General features: G+C 38.8%; 2 protein-coding genes across 2 annotated transcripts in view; one reads left to right on the top strand and one right to left on the bottom strand.

Annotated features, from left to right (window-relative positions):
* Positions 1-679: 679 nt before the first annotated feature.
* LOC111411638 (PITH domain-containing protein At3g04780) lies at positions 680-12,099 on the bottom strand. The gene is made up of 8 exons (XM_023042158.1): positions 11,977-12,099; positions 11,789-11,875; positions 9,164-9,287; positions 2,173-2,221; positions 2,020-2,077; positions 1,852-1,898; positions 1,687-1,764; positions 680-957 (listed from the first exon to the last, which is right to left on the bottom strand). Exons 1-8 carry the CDS (start codon positions 12,013-12,015, stop codon positions 909-911), a joined length of 531 nt encoding a protein of 176 aa, XP_022897926.1. The 5' UTR covers positions 12,016-12,099; the 3' UTR covers positions 680-908.
* A 223-nt stretch (positions 12,100-12,322) lies between these two features.
* LOC111412901 (probable ribose-5-phosphate isomerase 3, chloroplastic) overlaps positions 12,323-12,836 on the top strand; it is a 2,515-nt gene continuing 2,001 nt past the window's right edge. Inside the window, exon 1 of the mRNA XM_023043769.1 lies at positions 12,323-12,831. Coding sequence (XP_022899537.1) covers positions 12,323-12,831 — 509 coding nt within the window. The remainder of the gene's footprint in view (positions 12,832-12,836) is intronic.

The following is a 12,836-nucleotide window of genomic DNA, read 5'->3' as shown; positions in this document are numbered from 1 at the left end:
CTGTATATCAAATGAAAATGACTATAAACTTGACATGTAATCTTTATATTTTTGCTATTTATTTTAATAAAAAATTCAAGACAACACGATGTTCTGAACAAGAAGATAACTTTATAGAGGTAAGGGAATCCATTGTCGAGGAACGATACCAACACAAAAAGTTGAAGACCACTGGAACGAATTTACAATTAACCCTCCGTTTGATTCTCATTCTTTGACCACAAAAATGAAAAATATGACAGTTATATATCACATTAAGACACCATATTTGTCTTTCTATCTCTTGTATGAATTTCATAACGACTATATTTTTCATTCTCGTTCTTACAAAAAATAGGTACCAAATGAGGCCTAAGTCCATAAGTCGAAGGCTAATCTTACCATTTTTGCCTCTTGAATCTCCCCTACAATATACTTTTCCATTCAATTGCATAAATTTGCTGAGGCAACTAACTGTTAATATAACAACCATATTGTAGTAATTTTCACTAGAATACAGGCAGAAGATCGTATCAAATTGCATTACTATTATCAACATAAAGATACGGCTGAATGGATCAAGGCATTGGGCACGTTTGTACAGAGTCTGGACTGAAATAAAATAAATAATTTTCAGCTTCATTTCTTTCTTAATATTATGATCTGTACGATATAATATACCAAAGGTGCCACAAACAAGTTAAAACGAAAAACAGTTACTACCAACTTGTCATTCCAATAAACATAGCATGTATATCTGAAAAGGGTACAAAGGCCAAAACTCACCATGTGTAAAGCGAGATTAAGTATATCACTAGATTTTTCTTTAACAAGAAAAGATCTCATTGCAATTGTTTTAATGAGAGACAGAGATGCTAATGATGCTTCGATACGAAATAAAAATTTCCCCTCTTTTGCTAATTCCAGATTCAGTGATCCTCGATCTTTTTCAAACCTTTCATGTCCGTAGTGTCCACCCTGTAGTTGAAGCACACCATAACAAAAATCATCCACCATGAATAAAACCGCGAAACATTGAATACCTAATAACGCAACATAATTATGTTGCTTAAGTAGATTAAGCTCATACACAATGAAGCATAGCATAACTAAAATGTGATGATCAATCTTCTATCGTGATGATCAATCTTCTCACAAATCTCCCAAGGCATCACTTGTTCCAATTTAGATCAATTAGCAATGTCAAAAAACAGCCTATATAGGGCTTCATCTCTGGCCATTTGAAGAATCGTTCAGTCAGAACATGGTGATAAAAGAACAAATATATCCAACAAAAAATAAGGCTATCAGCTTAATATACTTCGGCCTTGATTCTCAATCTTCCCAAAATACATTTTTCTCACTCTTCTCTTCAACCACACATTATTCATTAAAATAATATTACACGTAAATCAATTTTTTCTTATTTTTAAACCACACATTTCCCATCAATTTATTATTCTAAAATGGATTTTTTCATGAAAATATGACTCAAACACCCTCTTAAGTCCTGAAAGGGAAAAAAAAGGATAGCAAAATAGATTCTTGATGAAATTTTATTAGTTCATCAACATGCCAAATCCATTCATAAGATATTCCATGTAAAACATTACCCACAATTCAATCATCCAACGGAAATATGATTAAGCAAAGACTAGAAAATAGAAATAAAACAAAAGGGAAAGAAAAGGGAAATGAGACACTCACGTTGTTCCAGAGAGAACGATCTTTTGAACTTTTGTAATGTCAGAACCAGATTGATTATCCTCAATGAAAATTGTTAGACTGATCAAAATTAATTAGTTAGAAATTCCATTCTGAAGCCTGAAACGATCAGGTTAGGATGACAATGGCAAGAGACAATGAACACACCTGCGAACATTTTGAAACTTAACATACTTCAAGATAACTGGTTTTCCCTGCAGGGATGCAGTACATTTAGCTTGATGTGGTGACAATTTTGACTATAACAACAACAGCACACAAATCCCGTCTTATGCAGGAGAATAACAGTGAACTACATCAAGCACTGAAAGTTACCTTGAGATTATCCTCAGACAAAACAGCAATGTCACTTGGAGGGTAGTCATTGACATTGCTGCATATATTAACAATTCCCTTTAAATATCAGAAGCAAGCAAGCAGTTAACAGAGGCAAGTCCAACCAAAAAATAACCAAACTTCAAACATTACCTGAATCCCATATGCTCCTTGTTAGCAAAAAGTTTCACAGTTTTAGGACCTGGAAAATAACATCAAAACTTAAAATCAATAGCTGATTAAAGATCCAGAAACAAAGTGATGTCAGATAATTATAAAAATAAACATCAACCATTTGCAAAGGGGATTGGCCAAAGATGCAGTCAAATCAAAGAGAACAGATAACATTCATCCCATCATGGGATGAGTCATCTGGGTATTGAGTGAGAAAATGAGTGTGTGTTGGGATGACATGAACAGAAATAAAAAGTCAGTAGATAGGAGACAAATGTAGAAACACATGAGATGGTTGTCATTACTTCTCTTCTGTGTATAACTAGAAGAAAAAGAAAGGATTGATAACAATTACACATTATTTCAATATATACCCAATTAATCAGTCACAGAATAAGACAGCCTGGAAATAAAAGGATATTACTGACATAAAAGTATCACAATTACAAACACTATTAGGACTATACTTTCCATCCTCTTCCCTTCCTTGCTGTTCTCTCCCCATTAGTTAAATAAGAATACCAAACATTCCTCCTCTCCTTCTGCTCCATCCATTCCCTTTAATCCATACTTAATGTAAGAGGGTGTCAAAGGCAACCTGTAACTTAGTCTGAGAACTAATATTTCAATAGTGATATTATGCTTTAAACTGGCAACAAATTCTCGTATAATCTTACTTGATTAGTTTACTATTTCACCCCAAAGCTTGGGCACCTTAAGATATCAGACCGATGTTTAATAAGAAAACCTATATCATGTGTTATTTCGTTAAATCTCAAATCCTAGATGTCCAGAGATTCTACACAGCTGCTAAGCTAGACTGAGCAGGTAACAAGAACAACTAAATAAGCCTGCTGACTCACCCAATGATTCAAGTGGTAAATGAGAATAATTTTGTGTTGATTATTTGGTCAGATAACAGAGGCCTTTATAGGCTACATACAACCCTAGGTCAACCAGCTAAAAAAGGAAACAAATAATATGCTCTAACTATTCCATAAATTAACAAATTTCTTGGATTCAAATACATAAATAGGGACTCAGTTGATACAGAAGTTGAAAGTTGAAGATCTAAATGCCAAGAAAAATTGAACGGAGACCCAGTGCCCTTTTCATAGAATGGTAAATGTAGGTGCAAACTTCCCAAAATATTATTATCTTTTTTTTTTTTTATAGGTAATCAAATAATTTTATTACTTAAAAGAGAATACACCGGGGGGGGGGGGNGGGGGGGGGGTACAATCACTTTAAGCCATTAAGGAACAACATGAAATTAGACAACCTATCTACAGGATTTCTAGCCACAACATTAAACCAAGAATACAAGGTAAAGTAAAATATTTCTCTTATCTGTTCTCTTATTTTTGTTTGGTTTTCGAAGTAACGGTTGTTCCTTTCTCTCCACACACACCATACAATGCAGCCCGGGATAAGATGTCATGCTAGTTTGCTATTCTTATCACGAAGTTTTCTCCGCCATGCTCGTATCACATCCTCTATACGACGAGACATCACCCAATCCATAGATTGAGAACTAAGTATACTGTTCCAAATTCAACGTACACCATCACAATGAATGAACAAATGATCGATCGTCTCCTCATCCTTCTTACACATAACACCACTCGATTGCGTAAAATCCTTTACGTCGAAAATTATTCACCGTTGAGACCTGTCCCCTCACAACTGTCCACAATAGGAATGCCACCCTAGGAGGCAATTTACACTGCCACACCAACTTTCAGGGGAATGAATTATTCACACATCCCATGAGGGAAACAAAGTACGAGCGAACTGAAAAAATGCCATCCTGTGCTATCCTCCACCTGATGCAATCCCTCTCTCCAATCCGAATTTGTGCCTCATGTAAAAAGATCATAAACAGCGAATAATCTTCCAATTCCCAATCCTGAAGATCCCTTCCAAAAGTAATATTCCAGCTATAGCTCCCATTTTGAATGTCTAAGAGACCACTCACCATAGCAGTGGACACTGAGGCAATGCGATGCAAGGAAGGGAATCTCTCTTTTAGCGGTTGATCTCCGCACCAACAATCATCCTAAAATTTAATCTCATTACCATTTCCGACCACAAACTTTAGTTTGTCCAAAAAAGCACTCCATCCCCGCCGGATATACCTCCACAAACTCACCCCATAAGAACCACGATCCTCAAATGTACACCATTCCCCCTCCGTCACATCATACTTCGCCCCAATTATTTCTCTCAAGCAGCTTTCCCTCTCCACTCCAAATCGCCACAACCACTTACCTAATAAGGCCTTATTGAACAACACAAAACTCCTCACCCCAAGACCCCCCATCATCGGCAAACAAACAACTCTACAATTGACCAAATGGAGTCTCCTCTCCTCCCCCAACCCTGCCCACAGAAATTCTCTTTGAAGTCTCTCTAATCTCTTTGCCACTGCAATTGGAATGGGGAACAATGAAAAAAAAGTAAGTAAGGAGATTGGAGAGAGTGGATTTAATGAGAGTAAGTCTACCTCCCTTAGAAATGTACATACGCTTCCACCCTACTAATCTTCTCTCCATCCTTTCCACAATACCATTCCAGATATGGGTACTTTTAAATCGTGCTCCTAACGGGAGTCCTACATATGACATCGACAACTGCGCAATCTTACAACCTAACATATCAGCCAGTTCCTCGACATTATTGACCTCCCCAACTGGAATAGCCTCAGACTTCCCCAAATTGATTTTCAAACCAGACACCGCTTCAAAACATAAGAGCAGACGACGCAAGTTCCTGAATTGTTCAACATTTGCATCGCATAAGATCAACGTGTCATCTGCAAATAACAGATGGGACACCTGCAATTGGTCAACCATAAAACCCCTTATCAAACTCGCTCTCACGGCTCTTTCAATCATCCTACTGAAGGCCTCCATCACAATGACAAATAACAATGGGGACAATGGATCCCCTTGTCTCAAGCCTCTACTGCTCCGGAAATAACCCTCAGGTGTTCCGTTGGCCAAAACTGAGAATGAAACAGTAGAAATACAGAATTGAATCCATTTACACCATTTATCCCCAAAGCCACAGCGCTTAAGTATATCCAACAAGAATCCCCAATTTACATGATCGTAAGCTTTCTGAATATCTAGCTTACAAAGCATCCCTGGGGCCCTTAGGCGCATTCTTGAATCTATGCATTCATTCGCTAAAAGCACAGAGTCCAAAATCTAACGCCCTTTTACAAATGCATTCTGAAACTTGGACACAACTTTTCCCAGCACCTCCTTTAATCTATTTGCCAGGACTTTCGAAATAATCTTATACACCTCGCTGACAATGCTAATGGGGCGAAAGTCCTTAATATCAGTCACTCTCGATTTCTTAGGGATGAGCACAATAAATGTGGTGTTAGAACTTCTCTGGAATCTGCCACGTTCAAAAAAATAAGATAAAGTATTCACAATGTCCGGTCAAACCACATCCCAGCACACCTTGTAGAATGAGAACGAGAAACCGTCCGGTCCCGGAGCCTTATCATCATTCAAGCTGAATACTACCTCCTTAATTTCATCCTCCCCAAATGGTCTCTCCATTAATCGGGCATCATCCTCAGTGATTGTAGAAAAGTGCAATCCCTCTAATTCTGGCCTCCATTAAAATTGCTTCTAATAGAGGTTCAAATAAAAATTCACCAGTTGGCTTCCAATTTCCTGTGGTTCCTCATAAGTAACCCCGTCCACCTCCAAAACTGTGATGGAGTTGTTCCTCCTATTAGAATTGGCGACCCTGTGGAAGAACTTAGTGCATTTATCCCCCTCTTTCAACCAAGTAACTCTAGATTTCTGTCGTCAAGTAATCTCCTTCATCTCCACCAACCTCTCCATCTCTTTCTTTAATACTCTATGTCTCTCCTCTTCCCCAGCCAACCCTTGACTCTCCTCCCACCTATCCAACTCCTCTATCTCTGACAGACATTGATTTTTACTATAGTTAACATTGTCCACAACTTCCTCATTCCATTTCTTTAAGTCCCCTTTCAACGCCTTTAGCTTCTAATCCAATACAAAACAGGGAGACCCACTGACTTCATAGGAAGTCCACCACATCTGTACTCGCTCCCTAAAACCTTCTACTTTCAATCACATCTTCTCAAACCTGAAAGGTCTTCTTCCACCACCCCTTCTATTCCCCGATAACATAATAGGAAAATGATCTGAGTACACCCTCCCCAATCTTCTCTGAGTGACATCTGAATATTTAGACTCCCACTCCCCACAAATCAAGAACCTATCAATATGAGACAAAACAGGTCGATCCCGATTGGATGACCAGGTAAAATCTCCCCCAATCATGGGTAAATCCACCAACAAATTCTCCCTAATAAAATCTGAGAACTCCTCCATTGCTCTAGTTAGTCTCCCACCACTCGACCTCTCCGAAGGAAAACGAATCACATTGAAATCACCCCCAATACATGTAGGGAGATTCCTCCAAGCCCTCATTCCAGCCAGTTCATCCCACAAGCCCACTCTACTGTCATCAAAATTAGGCCCATAAACTCCTGTGAACATCCACCGAAATCCATCCTCACAATTTTTGAAAGAAATCGATATAGAGAATACCCCTATACTCACCTCCTTCATCTCAAGCACTCTAGTGTCCCACATCACCAACACGCCTCCTGAAACCCCTGATGACCCCAAAAACTAATATCCTACATGATTCCCCCCCATAAACTACGAATCACCGCCCTCGAGATAAACTCCATCTTAGTTTCTCGTAGGCAAACAAGATTTGCCCCCCATCCCCTTAGCAAATGTCGAACACCAAGCATTTTACTAACCTCATTGAGCCCCCTTACGTTCCAGCTAATGAGTTTTGGCATCATTGTAACACTTCATAACCCCTCCCCATTGTTCCTTTCGTGAACTCGCCACCCTTACCAGCATAGTTTACTGACCATTCGAGCCTCTTAAGTTCGCGATCACCCTTTCTTCTTAATTTACTTCCATGTGTACTGATGTCTTGTCCCCTATTAGCCTCCAACTCCTCGAATAATTGTAACAATCTACTTTCATGCCCATCACATGACACGCCAACCAACTTACTGAATTCCTCAATTTTTTGTAGAACCCAGTTCGAAGGTGGGTGAACTTCTACCACATCAGCTTCTGAAATACCCTTACCCTGATAGCCCTCGAGATGATCAAAGGACCGTTCTTTCTCTTCCACCACTGGTATAATGTCACTGTCGCTTTCTCCTTTCTTGGCACCATCTACCCATAACACCAAAGCTTTTTCGGTCCCTATATCATTATCTTTTGTCCTCCTATTATAAGTGTTCGTAATCCTTGATGTCGAATGTTTCACAGTGTCCATTGTCAATTTCTCCAAGTTCACCATACTAAACTCCCCTTTCTTAGACAGGGGTTCCACCTCTCGTTCAACTGCAATCCTCGTGTCTACTTCATTCCGGTTGACCCCCACAAAGTCAACCCTGTCATCGTTTTTATGGTATCCTGCTTCCATCCTCTCCTGAGAATCACAATGTTCATCTTCTCCCTGCTTTTCAATTGCTGTAATTGATGGTACTTCCTCATGAGTCAATTCCGGTACGTGTATTTCACCGGTTTGATCCTCATCCAACTCAACCCCACACTTGTGACAGCGTACCAATTTCATGGGCTCCATTTCAGGCCCGTTTCCAACCAGCCTAAGTAATTCATCCAATGTTCCTTTCAACTCCTGGGCATGGGTCATTATTTCAGCCCTACTCAAACAAATGTCGTAACCTTCGTTATCACCGACTTTATTTGTCCTTTCCTTTTGCTATAGCATCCGTTGGTTGGCATTCTCCGAGGCCTGTGAGTTTGTTGTAATTTCTGCATAAGTCATCCTCTGTCTGTTTCGTTCATTCACCGTTTGTCGTTTGGCCTTATCCCCAGCAACAAATTAGTTAACAACTGCTTGAAACACTCGCAAGACCGACGCCCATCCCTCTCCATTTGCACATTCTAGTATCATGACAACTCCTTTCCGACGCCTCTCCCCATATTGTGCTATCATCAAATATCTACCTCGACGGTTCACACACCGTTGTGCCAAGAAAGCTCTTGAAAATTCGTTGAATTTAAAACACAGTCCTCAAATTCACTTCTCATCCTCAATCTGTCTACCATATTCACCATCCAAATAGCACCATACATTCCCATAAAGATTGAATCCGATAACTTCGAACCCCATTCTGTCAACTTAATAGTGCCAGAATCGTTAATAGATACTGCGAAGTCCTTCGCCTCCACTTTGAAACAATGATTGAATACCGTACTACGCACATCCGCCAATTTTTTCCGATGATTATGTACAAGCAGTTCTTCAAACGGAGGAACGGACAAGCCGATTGATCTCGGAGCAGCAAGCTGCCACTGCAAGTTCCCGACAGCGGCGCGTGTGGGGGGTAAGACACCGGCAGGGGTCGCCGGTGCCTGCTGAGGCCGCCGGTGAGGCGTGTTTCCTCGAAACGTGGCCGGATCTGGCAGAATCGGCTGGGCGGCGCTAGGGTTTCTAACAGTGGACTGCGCCTGTGTGTGAAGGGCGTGGTTGGAGGGGCTGATTTGTGGCGTGAGGCCGGTTGTGTGGTGCCTACCGGATAGTTGGTCGTCGACGCCAGTAGTGTGGTGGTGTGGTGGCTGGGTTAGTTTGGATTGTGGGGGGAGCTCCATATCTCTATTCTGTCGTTATAGTTTGATAGTAGGGGATCAAGAGATGATTTTCCCAAAATATTATTATTTAACTGTTACTATTATATGATAGAACAGTTGGCTTAGTTACAAAATAATATTGCCAAAATAAATTTCAAACATAAATTCATGGAATAAATATCATCACAGAAGTCCAGCAGGTGATTGAAATGTGGCAATCATAATACATGTTCTGGTATATAATTCGCATTGAAAAAGTAGAAATCTAGAAATAAGGCAGTTACCTTCCTCCTCAGGCCCTTGAATGACAATAGAGTGCAGTTTAATAACTTGAGTAAATGGAATATAAATCAATAGCTGCTCATCTGCATCGCTTTCCAAATTCAAACTCTCATCTTCTCTGTAACCCTGATTCAAAAACAGAAGGAATGAACTAGAAGATACTACCTTAGTTCCATGAAGATATGCTTGTTTCTATTGTCACATATATTAAGAAAACATAAATAATATAGTTGAAAATATAATTTTTACTTCTATTTTTCCTAATATATCCTTACATTAAATAATAGTTTAAATAGAAGTGGTTCATGTCTGTTGATAACAAAACACATTAAATAGGGAATATTAGAAAATTGAGAAATTAGCTATATTTTCAACAAGTGACCTATAATTTTGGACAAACAAAAAAGGAAAGCAAGCTTATCTTTATGAGAAAGGGGTAGTAATAATGATGCAACAGGACACAAACCCAACTAATAGCCAAAAGGAAATGGTAAAAGAAATGGACAATTAAAAAAACAAAAAACAAGGTGACAATAGAAAGAGTAATGTTGCTTTCCGAACATAATGATAACATGATCTAAGGAAAAATGTAAAATCATGGTAACAAAAAAGAAAGGCTTATGCTTAACTAATGAATAGAAAAGAGAAATCCAATTAGGAAATTCCCCTATTGGAGTGACACAGAGCCTCTCAATTCAATACATCCATCCCGAGACACAAAGTTTCCCCTTCATTCTCTATTATCTGCTTTACAAGGTAAACTGATCTTGAATCTCATGTACATTGTAGTGATCATTGGACAACTACAATCCAATCTAGTTCCTAAACTCTTCCTACACATCCTTTTCAAAACATCAAGTTCCTTTCAGTTCCCATCTCTAATTAGATATTGAAGAATACAGAAAATGCTCCCCAAGTTAACAAGAGTATTTTACCAATCTGGCATTCAAATGCAGATCCAATAGCATAAAAGAAAATAATGACCTGAAAGGTAAAGCTCATGTAAAGATCATGCCAAACAGCCCATGATGTTTGTTAATATCTGTCATATCCACATTTCACCATTCCAATTATTCCCCCAAAAGATGGTTTTCAAGAAAAGTAAAACAGAATGTGAGTTGTGATGTAGTATACTTGTGACCAAATTAACCAACCCTGGTTTGGCAACAACAAACGTCGCATTTAAAATATTTAGTTAGTCCAAATTTGGGACAAATCTAGTTCCAGTTGTTGGGCACCAATATACACCACGGAATTATCAGTTCTTACCATTTTGACACTAAAATCAATGATTAAAAGAATTTATAAGGACCTAATGAATTTAACTGAACTCTAAACTGCTAACTGAGTCCAATTGCCAAATGATGCCCTTGTTTGAGCCCCATTTTGGAAGAAAGAATGAATTTTTGAATAGTGTATTGATGGGAAATGTGTGGTTAAAAAATATGAAAAAGTTTTGGATTTGCGTGTAATATTATTTTATTGAAAAATGTGTGGTTGAAATTATGTCAAAATACTATTGAAAAATGCATTTTTTTCAAAAAAATGGGGCCCAACAAGCCCGATATAAATGCATAACCAGTTTATTCTAAATTATTTATATTATGACCAGTCATCAAGGGTTCCAAACCTTAATCAGTTTAAAAGGTTCATGACTTGTTTGTCTGCATATTCAATACCTGCTTTGGTCATCAAAGATCTTTTTTCCTTAATCTTGGTGTTCTTTTCTTGAAAGAAAAAACAACTGACCCAAACCCACTACTCTACAATTGGCTCTCTGTATCGCATCAGTTTTGAGCTTATAGTTTCATTGGACTACTATAGATGGATACACTCCTGACTAGCTTATTTCTTATCAACCCTCTTTTCTCTTTCCCAACCACAAGACAGTGTACAATTTCTTTTTGGAGCGACCTCCACATAAAACACTGCAATATAGCACCTTTAACTCATTTTTCTTCAATGGGATTTACATGGCTTCGTCCCTATGAAATTTGAGATAAGAAACAAATATAAGAAAAAGGAACAAGCCATGATACTGCTTAATTGTTGGTTGAGTTTACATGAACTCACAAAATATGGTAGGGATCTTGATCAATTCATAATTCTAATATTATTATTTTCAAACTTGCAACAGAAACAACTATGTTATACATCACAAATTTGATGGAAATTGATGCTGATAGCTTAAGTTAGCCCCAAAACAAGAATGATAGTCCTATATACATTGAGATTTTCCCAATCAAGTAACGCTCACAACTAAGCAAACAATACTTCACAAAATCTAGAAAAAAGGCTCCTTCCAGAATAGTTCCAAAACATACTTTCACCTGACACCTAATAATTAAGAACACCTTTTTACTAGGGTACCCATTTCTTTAATTTATGTATTTTCGACGTCAAGCCTAAATGTTCTTTTAAAATCCATGGTTAGATAGATGCTCAAACCCATAATTTTGGGGTATTCTATTCCATTCGAAGCCCAATTTTGTCAATAAGCTCGAAACTATTAGTTTCAGAAAGGGTAGAGAAACATGAGATAAGCATCCTATTTATAAATCAATTAACCAATGAAAGGACCCTAATTATGAGAAGAGAATTCAAAATTTTCAGTTATTAAAAATCACCTTTTTGAGAGCATTCGAAAGAGAATGACTGCTGCTTTGATTTAAACATTCCACACCCGACCAGTTCACAAAGTCCAGTAGATCAACCTACACACATCGTCAAATTTACAAGATTAAAAGTCAAAGCTGCAAAAAAGTCGAAAAAGGAAGGTGTATAAGAACTTCAAGCAATAACGAATCAGTGTTACCTGACTTCTTTGAATGGCAGAGGATGATTCGGCTGACATGGTTGATGATAGAGAGAGAACAGGACAAAATGACTAAGATTTAGGGGGAAATATATTTGAGCTATTCGAATACAGAAAATAGCAGCGAAAGTCCTAGAGTCCCTTTTGAGGGATGATAAACAAATGTCATCCTCTAACTTTTAGCCAAATTTCATTTTAGTCATGTAACTTAATTTTATTTCATTTTAGTCATTTAACTTTTTCACTACTAAAATTAAAAGCGAATTTCAACGGCATAAAAAATTAGAAAAACGACCCTCTTCACTGAAAGATCAGGCAAGAGGAGCACGGTCCAAATTCTACACCCATGGCAACCACCTTATCCCTCCTCTCTCCCATCTCCCTCTCCTTTAACCACAGCAATGCCACGGCCGTCTCCACCCGCCGCCTTAGTCTAGGCTCTTCATCCCTTAACCAGCGGAATCCTTCTAAATTCGTCACCAAAGCCCTCTCCACTCCTTCACCAGCCTTGATCCAAGATGATCTCAAGAAACTGGCTGCTGATAAAGCCGTGGAATATGTTAAGAGTGGTATGGTTCTTGGGTTGGGTACTGGTTCAACCGCCGCCTTCGTGGTGACCAAGATCGGCGATTTGATCAAGTCTGGCGAGCTTACTGATATCGTCAGTGTGCCCACCTCGAAGCGGACTCAGGAGCAAGCTGCTAGCCTTAACATTCCATTGTCAACCCTCGATGCCCACCCTCATCTGGACTTGGCCATAGACGGAGCAGACGAGGTCGACCCGAATCTTGATCTGGTTAAGGGCCGTGGTGGGGCCCTTTTGCGTGAGAAGATGGTTGAAGCCGCCTCGGATAAGTTTG

This window comes from Olea europaea, chromosome 16 (assembly GCF_002742605.1).
Source record: "Olea europaea var. sylvestris chromosome 16, O_europaea_v1, whole genome shotgun sequence".
Taxonomy (NCBI): Eukaryota; Viridiplantae; Streptophyta; class Magnoliopsida; order Lamiales; family Oleaceae; genus Olea; species Olea europaea.
Note: the sequence above shows the minus strand (reverse complement) of the source record. Positions and strands in the feature narration are given on the sequence as shown.